An 11,456-nucleotide genomic window follows, 5' to 3' on the forward strand; every position below is an offset into this window, starting at 1 on the left:
ATATTTTGAGAACTTATATTTATAAATGTAACTAGACCTCTACTGAGAAATATTAGAGCCATTAGAGATCTGTTCGCGTTGCTTGCACTTTTTTCACTCAACATCTTCGCTTTCTCTTTTTTCAACTCCCAAATATATATTTACCTCATTTTAAGTGCAAAAATATTTAAGGATTTCGAATAAAGCAAACAGACTTATTGAGAATTTCTACACTAAAATAAAAAGCTAAATTACATTAGATTATACGTAAAAATTGTACATGTAGATAAAATTGCGAAAAGTGTATCTTATAAATATAAAGGCGGCGAACAGAACAGAAATAGGATACGTATTATGGAACTGTCGAATTGTTTGGAATGAATTCCGATCGGAATTATTTCGTTTTCCGTAGAATGTAGGAAATAATTAAATCTGAATTAATTCTGATCGGAATCTTCTAGATGCGCATATGTAGAATATGCAACAACCGCAATCTGATTTCACGAACATCCGCGATCTGATTTATTCCGTTAGATATAAACCAATCATAGCCCTAGTTTAACCTAGAGGTTAAACAAAGACATCTATCGTGTAAGTGACACGGACTATAGAGAGCCTATAATCAGAGAGTCGCCAACTTGATACTTGACCCGAATCGCTCGCTGATTGGTTCAGAGCGCGTGGCGCTCGAAAAGGTTAGAGTGACAATGATAGGAAAATAAAAGCCGTAGCTTGCATCATTGTCATTCAATTTTTTTGAGTATCACGCGCCCTGAGCCAATCACGAGCGGTTTGAGTCAATTTGGCGACTTTCTGATTATAGGCGCTCTATCACGAATCACGGACTAAACGTACGTATAGAGGCCCAATGGCTACGTTTACACCGTGCGCTTAGTCCGCGAACTATACTCGTATGTGGAAACACATTCACACTTACATACACATACTTTCTTATTTATACTTCATGCCGTATACTTATGTACAATGACATACATATTCCGCGACCAGACGGCGCGCTCTCGCATACGCTATATTCACTCTTCCATCTAGATACTCCTTCGAGAACTTTCTTTCTTTTTCGAGAGCTTTCCTTCTCCTTCGAGAACATTATCATTCCTTCTAGAACCGTCCTATACACGACATACACTGGGCAACAAAATTAACGCAACACCTGTTTACTCTGCAAAAATAGGCAAATTTCAAAATACAATAACTTCATCAAAAATTGTCGTATCGGGATGTTTAAAAAAGCATTTTACAGGTAAAACTCTACTTTTCGGATCGCTACTTAAAAAAACGGTTTCATTAAAAAAATTATTCTTTTGCTTCAACGTTGAATAATTTGATTAAAAAAAAATCGTACGAAGCTTCGTAAAAAAGCAAATTAAAGGTAAAGATTAAGGCAAAATTTTTAGAAATTTTCAGAGGAAAGACTACATGGTGCACTACTCACTTTAAATCACTTAGTGAAAAAAATTGTAGCATAATGATAAAAAATCATTTTAAATAGAAAATGTTAAACTTTACTTACAATTAAAGAAGTTATGGCTTTAAAATGTTTTTTCGTACATCATTTTGCGACCATTCTGCGCGGAGATATATAAATTTGAATTTAGTTTTTTTTTAACGCTGATTTTAAGTGAGTCTAATTTTGTTCAATAGCTGCAAATTTAAAGATACAATAACTTTATCAAAAATTGTCATATCGGGATGTTTAAAAAAACATTTTACATGTTGAAACATCTACTTTTCAGATTGCTACTTAAAAAACGATCTCATGGAGATTTCATGGAGATAAAGTTACACAAACATAAATAAAAATATAAAATCTCAAAATTTTTTACGAAATTTGCGGAGTTCCATGGAGTGGGCTAATAATTGTATACAAATGCGATTTACATCAATCAAAAGAGCGAATCTTTATTTTTAATTTGCTTTTTTACGAAGCTCCGTACGATTTTTTTTCATCGAAGCAAAAAAACCATTTTTGCTTCAACGTTGAATAACTCGATGAAAAAAAATCATACGGAGCATCGTAAAGAAGTAAATTAAAGGTAATGATTCGCTCTTTCGAATGATATAAATCGCATTTGTATACAATTTTCATTTCACTCCGTGGAGTTTCGCAAATTTCATAAAAAATTTTGATGTCTGATATATCTTCGTTATGTTTGTGTAACTTCATGAAATCTCATGAGACCGTTCGTTTAAGTAGCGATCCGAAAAGTAGAGGTTTTTATCTATAAAATACTTTTTTAAACATCCCGATACGACAATTTTTGACGAAGTTATTGTATCTTGAAATTTGCCTATTTTTGCAGAATGAACAGGTGTTGCGTTAATTTTGTTGCCCAGTGTATTATAATAATATATACACTGAAACAAAAATAAATTATTACCATTAACAAATTCTTATACATAATTATTAGTCATATATAGTAAACACATAAAATAAACAAAATTTATGTATTCATTTAAAATTATTCATTTTTAAAGTAAATCATAGTACTTTAGTAAATATATAAAATAATTAATAAAAAAAACCTGATTAATATGTTTTTAAATTAAGTTAAAATGAAAAAAAATTAATGGCTTAAAAAATCAATTTTATTCAGTTAAAAATTGTATTAACATAAATTAAATTTAAAATTATTTTTTTAATGATTTAATTTTTTAAAATTAAATCATTTTTCTTTATAGATAAATTTTTTAACGCTTGATTTATATTGGAAAATCATATTTTGAAATGTAACTGCAGAAAATACAAGTAATATATTACTGACGTGTTTTATATATATAACTACATAACTGCACAAGAGATTTATTTGCTAATGCAATAATTTTCGTTTAAATGTATATTTTATTGCACATGTAATATACAGGATGATCCATAATATTAAATCACGACTTTATATATATATATATACATATATATATACACATATACATATAATGTTTGTTAAAACAAACGTAAACTAATTCCATTTCAATGAACTAATGAACAATGAACTAATTCAGTTTCCATAAACAAACTTTTTCTGTTATGTAATTTCATATACCACCATTATTAAAGTGTAACTGAGACGCAGCTTGAAATAGAACGAACGTCGAACAGCCAAAAATACTTTACGTTTCTACTTAGTCGTCGGATGTCCAGTGGTTAACAGCCGCGTTTCGATGAAATTAGTTTATTTCAATTGAAAAATATCAAATATATACACGTATCTTTTCTGGTAAATTATTCTTAGTATATCGCAAACTGTTCATAATTATATAATAATTTTGTTAAAAAATTATAAAAGAAATTATTTATTAGAAATATCTTTAACATTTTCATTATAGCTCTAATGATTTGTGACATATATATATATATATATATACACATGTTGAAAGTTCATTACGCAAAAATATTAGAAAGAATATTTATATTAAAAAGAATCTAAGACGTGATATTCTATATTCGCTTGAATAGAGAACATAATGTGAATAAAGAAAAGTGTCTGTTTTTTTTTCAAAAGATCAATGGACTTAGTTGTGTTCTGTTATTCTCTTCATTAGTTGATCATTATTGATTAAAATTACAATTTTCGTCATTCTCATAGAGAAAGAGGAAATAAGAGATGTCTAAAACAGAAAATTCAGATCTTACAACCGAAAAAGATGCACCTCCTGTGGAAGTGATAAGGACCGATTGTGCTGACAATACAGTTACAATTATCGCAGTGAAAAATACCAATGTAATGCGGGAAGATTCTCTTGCACCTGCGGAAGTTGCAAAAGAAGTATTAAATACGCAGTTTGAAAACAAGTGTTTAATGGAAGCGAAAATTGACACAAATGTACTTGGAGAAAAAGAAGTCGACAATCCAGATATATATATTAAAGAGACTACTAATATAATTACTCATGTACCTACTCATGTACCTGTGAAGGATGTGAATGTAACACAAGTCAAAGCGCAAAGCTATGCTGAAAGTAAAGAAGCGTTACAGTCGAAATTTATCAACGAAGAAAAGGTGAAACGTAATAACTGATAAATAACTGATTTTGTTATTTTCAATTATTATTTATCAATTCTTATGTGGTGTCTAGGCCGATACATCAAAGCAGAATGCAAGAGATAACATTGCGGCATACATATCCAGATTGGAGGCAGAAGTGTTGGTAAGAAAATTCTGCGGAAATGCGGATTGTTCTGATCAGAATCAAATCATTTCGACTCGATAATAAAGTTATATTTCTATGTTTTCAGTAAAAAATTAATTTTTTTAAAGTTAATTTTGCTCCTTTGCCATATCTTTTTCCATATGTTTACTGTTAAAACATACATGCATATCAATGATCTTTCATTTATAATTATTATATTTCATGTGTGTATGTTATTGATTTAAAAAAAATCCTTTGCACAGAAAGAATAACTTTGCTCAAGTATCTGAAAATTTAGCTAAATACAGATCTGAAAATACATAATAACGTGTTGGATCAAAATAACTATGTAAAATGCTCAATGATGATAACACTGCTAAAGAGTTTTAAAATTTTAACAATCAAATAAATATAATGGATACTTAAGCGTATATTACTTAATAATACAACAAAAAATTATTTTGTATGTAAAGTTTTATATATTTCAGCAGAATCGTCTTTTTTTTGTATATAATTTTCTGTAAAAAATTAAAAGTTGATTTTGCAAGTAGAGTCTTGCCATCTCTCATGTATATCTTATATTAACATTGATGGAGAATTTAAAATCCTTATGATCGACAGAAAAGAACAAAAGAGCGCGACAGTTACCAGAAGAAGTTCGAAGATGCGAAAACAAAGTTGGCCGCTTTGCAAGCGTATTACAGTGCGATAATGAATCGTGGCAATGACGATACCTTACAACAATCGGAAGAGCAGTTGCGTGAACAAATGATACAGCCGGCATTAATGTACGAGGAACGTAATCGCGTAATAGCGAATCAGGAGAACCAAATCAATGCGCTGAACAATCAAGTGGCCTCATTAAAGGAGGTGATATCGATCACGCGGGATCTATTGGAAATCCGCAATATAGAGGTGAAACAATTGCAAGTGAGTCGATGATCTTATTTTGTCTTCGTATTTATGAGTTACAACAAGATATCTCAAATAAGATTTTTTTTGTTTAAATTTTGCATTCATCATTTCTTTACTTATTTCTTTCCTTAAGCTCTCTTCTAATTTTTTAAGAATAAGTAATTTGTGAAGAAATTTTGGAATTGATTTTCAAAGTATATTTGGTAAAAATTAAATTTTACTTGAAGAAAAGAAAGTTGCATCATTTCTACACTCATTTTTTTTATTTTTTCTTTAAGCTCTCTGATTTTTAAAAATAAGAAGAAATTCTTTGCAACTTTAAAATTAATTTTTAAAATTAGAATTTTATATTCCTACAGATTGAATTCTAAATTAATTTCTTCCAATTTATTTGTTTTGTTCAAAAAACAATTCTAAAATGCTTTTTACTAACGTTAAATCATCACTAGTACTCGCATAGCACGTAATATTACAGCAATATAATTTTGCACTGCAATATTACAATGAAATCTAGCAGAAATATCGCTGAAGTATTATCGAAATGTCATAGTAATATTACAATGTTCACGAAAATGAATTATAAGAATATTGCTTAGATATATCACACACAGAGAAATATCAGTATATTATTTTGAAATAATTCTGTGATATTTATATAATATTTATATTTATTAAGAAAATAGAAGAACAAATTATAGTCAAATTCAAACATAGATATATGTAATAATCGTTTACAGTTTTAACATTCTAATAAATCGATATGAAATATAAATTTGGTATGAATACTTTACATACATTGCATTACATTGTATTACATAGCATGTTTCGGCATCGTAATTGTGCCTCATCATCAGATGCTATAAATTCGCAGTGAGCCAAAACGCAATAAAAATGTCAGGTGTATTTTAAATAGTCACAATTAAGCCATTAAATGGTATAAAAGACGCAGTGAAATGTTCATATAAAAAATATAAAATCCATTATCTTATGTAAATCCGATGTCTATAGCTGAAGTGTGAAAATTGCTCGCAATCGGTTGAACAATCGGTTGGTAGAGAATTTTCACGATGATCTATTAAGATATAACTTTTTAGGTGCAGATCAGCAAGCAATCTTATTATTTTATTGAAGAATTCACCATGTTATGGTTTTACACATTCTTCTATTGTATGATGTAAATATTCAGCAAACGCAGTTATATACTGTTATATTGCTGTAATAAAACAGAATGTAACAGGTAATATAACGTATTGATTACATGTAACGTACATGTTAGTTGTAATTTCCCACTCACTGCAAATTACAGTTATATACAATAAGTATAATTACAATGTAATAAACGTTATATAATAGTTGCATAGTTACAGAAAAGGTACAGAATGGTTACATAACATGCTAAAATATTATATGACTATAATATAAATAATTCTAATCTTATGTAATTGTTATATAATGAGTTATACTACAGTTATATAACTTTATTTATATATACTTTATTAGAGCAATCACACAAAATGACATATAAGCTATATATAAGCATTGCATAAGACCGCTGAACCAGCATTTTGTATATAAATCAATACGATACCTTTATGCTGGATGATCCAACGGCCTTAAGCTATGCTTACGCAGCTGTCGTTTCATGTGTAATAACCTTTATGGACTTTCTGCAATAAACTATTACCATGGTGAAAGGATTACATATATATGTGCAGTTCGACCAAACCACGCCTTTTGCTCCGCGTCATTAATAGGGAGCAAGGGCTACCAACTGTGAAACGTAAAACATATATTCATAGTCCGTTCTTCTTTTAAAACTACATATTTAAAATAATGTCTTAAGATACTAATACAGTTCTCGGATTGACTTACATCTTAAGACTTAAGATAGTTTTAAATGTACTCGTAATAATCGATTGTAAGTATTGGCCTATTCGTGAAATTGATACTGAATCTTTCCTTGTTTGATGCACTTTATAATGCATTTTAGGTTCTTTTTCTATAGAAAGAGAAACATAAAGTTTGTCAAAACATCTTAAGTACAGCCTTAATATATCGTAAATCAATCTGAGGACTGTATTAGCATCATAAGACATTATTTAAGACAATTTTAAAATAAAAACCGACTATCTGAATATTGCCTCATGATTAACATTTCACACTTGATAGTCTTCCTCCTTATGAACAGTCCATAGTCGGAGAAGGTAGAGATTTAAAAAGAGACACTGTCCAACTCCAGACACTGCACACACTATGTTATCTCTTTCACCATGGCTACTTAAGTTGTAAGAAATTGACTAATTTTCTTGTAGCTTGACTTAAACTTATATAAACTTAATAACTGATATAAACTTACTTTTCTAAAAAAGATAAAAAAAGCACTAAGCATACGTGCTTCTCGAATAAAACCTAAATATTCAACCCAATTAATATAGTAATTTTAATTTTTCTTCAAGGATATACTTATTAAAGGTCTTCTTATTCCAACCTAAGTAATGGCACTTCAATTCTCTGTCAAAAATTATTACTTTAAAAAAAATTAATGTATCAAATGAAAAATTAAAACCCAGATGCTAAAATCTTAACCGATCAAGTTACATTCTATCATCAAATTAAAAAGTAGAACATAAATGGTACCGTCTCTTGTTTTTACTTAACTTTAATATATTGTATGATTCGTATAAAAGATTTGATATCAACAAAATTGGCGCAAAGTTAAATTCCTCAAAATTTTATGTATTATTCGTCAAAAAAATTTGACATCAACAATTGCCGCCAAGTTAAATTTCATATAATTCAGATACTAAATTAAATAAATAATATTAGTGACAATTTAGAAAAAAGAATATATATATATATAAATATATAAAATAGAATTCCTAATAATTGTAAAAATATAATACAGATTTAAGGGGGCTACATTGGAGTCAGCGCGGTAAAAAATGCGCAATATACACTTATATAATTATTACGAGTAATAATATAGTGTGTATTAAAAGATGTTAGTTTGAACGTTTCGACTATCGGTTTTAGCTATCTTCAAGCAAATACAAAATTAATATATGAGAGCAAGTCAATACATTTTTAGAAAAATATAGCAAAACACATTTTTTTTTAACAATTTATTTTTATTTCTCAACAGTCTCTCAGTCTCCTTTCAGCTCGATATACTTGATCCAACGATTCTTCAACTTTTTCAAGCCTTTTCCGAATAATATGATTTATCCAACCCTTCAAAAAAAGTGTCTGTTTTGGCGATGAGCTGCTCTCTGGTGGTGAATCTCTTTCCTCCGAACCATTTCTTCAAGTTTGGAAACAGGAAATAGTCGCAGAGGGTTAAATCTGGCGAATATGGTGGATCGGGAAGCAATTCGTAGCAGGATTCGTTAAATTTAGCCATTGGGCACGTGTGAACCCGTGCATTGTCTTGATGGAAGAGCACTTTCTTCTTCGCCAAGTGTGGAGGTTTTTTCTTTAAAATGTTGTTGAAATGGTCCAATAAGGCTGCGTAGTAATAGCCATTGATCGTTTGCTTCAACGGAAGGTAATCGATATAAATTATACCGTGGGCATCCCAAAAACTGTGGCCATCATCTTTCAGGCCGACTTGACAGTCTTCGCCTTCTTCGGAGCTGGTTCACCCGGTGAAGTCCATTGTTTTGACTGTTCCTTTGTCTCGGGTGTGAAGTAATGGATCCATGTTTCGTCCACAGTAACGAATCGATTCATTCATATGGATTAGAATTCATCTGGATTACGTTGAAACATCTCCAAATATTGTTTTAAAATCATCACATGGTTGCGCTTATGATCCACAGTGAGCAAACACGGTATCCATCTTGCCGATAGCTTTCTCATACCTAATTGTTCGTGCAAAATTGAAATCACTGTGCCATGTGATATGTGGCCTCAACAAGCTCGCGCATTTTCATTTGTCGATTTCATCAGTCAAAACAATATTGTGGATTTTATCGACGATTTCTGGCGTAGCAGCCTTAATTGGATGTCTCGAAGGAGGTGCATCACATGTGGATGTACAACCACGTTTAAATTCATTCACTCAATTGTATACAGTAACAAACGCTGGTGCAGATGTGCTATGAACATTATCCAACTCGACTTTGATTTCTTTCGGCGTTAAGCTTTTTATATGTAGATGTTTGATCACTGCACTCGTTTTTTTCATTTTGCAAAAAATACAAAGATTGTTCGCTTTAATCGTCTACAAAAAGGAAACCACGCGATGAATTCCGCTCAAAATTTGACAGTAATCAGTTGAAAGATACTACTTGACAAAAAATAATGTGACATGACACTGCAAGTGCCCTCTGACAGATTTTCTAAGAACTTATTGACTTGCTCTCGTAGTATCACTTGAGTTTTACTTTTTATTTTGATAGAATTTGGCGCCACTGTTGTTGATATCAAGTATTTTGTACAAATGATATATATTATTAGATTAATATTCATTATTTATTTAACTTAGTATAAAGAAGTAGGATTTAACTTGCCAGTTCTTGATATCAAATCTTTTATAGGAATGATACATATCATTAAAGTTAATATTTATTATTTATTTAATTTAGTATCCGAATTACATGAAATTTAACTTGGCGCTAATTTTGTTGATATCAAATCTTTTACACAAATCTTTTATACAAATGATTTATATCATTAGAATTAAGTAAATACAAGATAGTACTATTTGTGTTTCATTTTTTAATTAGGTATCTAGGATTTAACTTTATTGGTTAATATTGTAGCATACGGATTTTAATTTTTCATTTGATACATTAATTTTTTTTTAAGAGTAATAATTTTAGACAGAGAATTAAAGACATTACTTGTATTTGGAATAAGAAGACCTTCAATAAGAATATCCTTGAAAAAAAATTAAAACTACTATAATAATTGGCTTGAATACTTAGGTTTTATTCGAGAAACTCGTATGCTCAGTGCCTTTTTTTGCTTTTTTTAAAAAGATAAGTTGTACTGATATCACACATTTTATAGTGATATCAAAATGACGGTCATTTATGCACGTATCATTTAAGTTTTATCATTTAGGTTTTATAATATATATGATACATATCATTAAAGTAAATTAAATTAAAAAATCTGATCACCACTTATCAAATCTTATCAAAGATATCAAATCATTTATACAAATAATACATAATATTGCGGGATTTAACTTGGCGTCAGTGTTAACCTTTCTATATCTTTTTTTTAAATGGTAAGTTTGTAAATAATTTTAAAAATCCCACCGCCATCCCCGCCGTTTTATAATTGTAATATAAAAATGTCAGTGTATTAAAACGACGGTTATCTATGTATTGTATGTATCATTTAAGTTTTATAAAATTATATATCAGGAGACGTGGCAGTGTCTCCGGTCATGTTAAAAAAAAAAGTAAAAGATATAAAGACACTACAAGTCTCTTATCCCAAGCCACCAAAGTCCATTTTTTGAGGGTACAGAATTACTAAAATATAAAAAATTTTGAATCGCACGTAATATATCCTGAAAGGCGGCATCGCCACATATAATTTGAGCCAAAAGAAATAAATAACAATCAAATCGTTCTGGACATACAAGCGGTCGAAAAGTGATGATTTTCGTGAAAAATGAAGTAACGTCTTCTTTTTCTTCTTCTCTGTCCGCAGTCACATGCACCTCTCTTTTCTGTCATCTTTCACTCACACCTCCCTCAACTTCGACGAACTCCACCCCCTCACCCTTCACTCCTTCCCCATTCTCTCCTCCTCTCCCATCATTCACCCCTCTCTTTTTTGCCCTATCTCACTCTCTTTCGTCCTCTCTCACTCTTGTCTATTGAAAGTGTCCGATGATCATTCAAGGTTGTGACTTTAACAATATGAGGGTCATTTTAATTTTTTTTGATAGCTTTGTAATGCGTAATGGGTGACTGCTACAATTTTCTAAAGAATGTTCGGTGTGATGATCTTCATAATGTGTGAGAAGATCAGAGTCATCGGAGGTGAATTGTCCTTCAATGGTCATTAAGGATCATTACCCTGGCAATATATGTCACGGTCAGCGTCACTGAATTCCCTATTTCATTTTTAATAACTTCTTAATTGAGATTTAATAACTTTAATAACTCAAATGGGTGACTGCTAAACCTTCCGAAGGAAGTTTGCAGGAAATATAATGGGAAGACAAGTATCGTATTACGCAGGTCTATGTTTAAGTAATAATTCCAGATTGAAAAAAGGAATAAAAGTAAGTAAAAGTTACCGAAATGTTTAAAATATGATGAAAAGGCTATTCAAAGTTTGCATAATTATAAAAAACTAAGACAAATTAAAAATAACATCGTTTCGAGACCGATTGGGTCATTTTCTATGTTCATAATTACAAAGTGACAAGTATATATATATATATATATATA

At 30.2% G+C, this 11,456-nt stretch overlaps 1 protein-coding gene across 1 annotated transcript in view; it reads left to right on the forward strand.

Annotated features, from left to right (window-relative positions):
* Nucleotides 1–3,122: 3,122 nt before the first annotated feature.
* LOC108746497 (uncharacterized protein MG328-like) overlaps nucleotides 3,123–11,456 on the forward strand; it is a 64,474-nt gene continuing 56,140 nt past the window's right edge. Inside the window, exons 1-4 of the mRNA XM_018483316.1 lie at nucleotides 3,123–3,212; nucleotides 3,582–3,995; nucleotides 4,072–4,143; nucleotides 4,747–5,055. Coding sequence (XP_018338818.1) covers nucleotides 3,600–3,995; nucleotides 4,072–4,143; nucleotides 4,747–5,055 — 777 coding nt within the window. The 5' untranslated portion in view covers nucleotides 3,123–3,212; nucleotides 3,582–3,599. The remainder of the gene's footprint in view (nucleotides 3,213–3,581; nucleotides 3,996–4,071; nucleotides 4,144–4,746; nucleotides 5,056–11,456) is intronic.

The sequence above is a fragment of the Trachymyrmex septentrionalis genome, unplaced genomic scaffold (assembly GCF_001594115.1).
Source record: "Trachymyrmex septentrionalis isolate Tsep2-gDNA-1 unplaced genomic scaffold, Tsep1.0 scaffold173, whole genome shotgun sequence".
Taxonomy (NCBI): Eukaryota; Metazoa; Arthropoda; class Insecta; order Hymenoptera; family Formicidae; genus Trachymyrmex; species Trachymyrmex septentrionalis.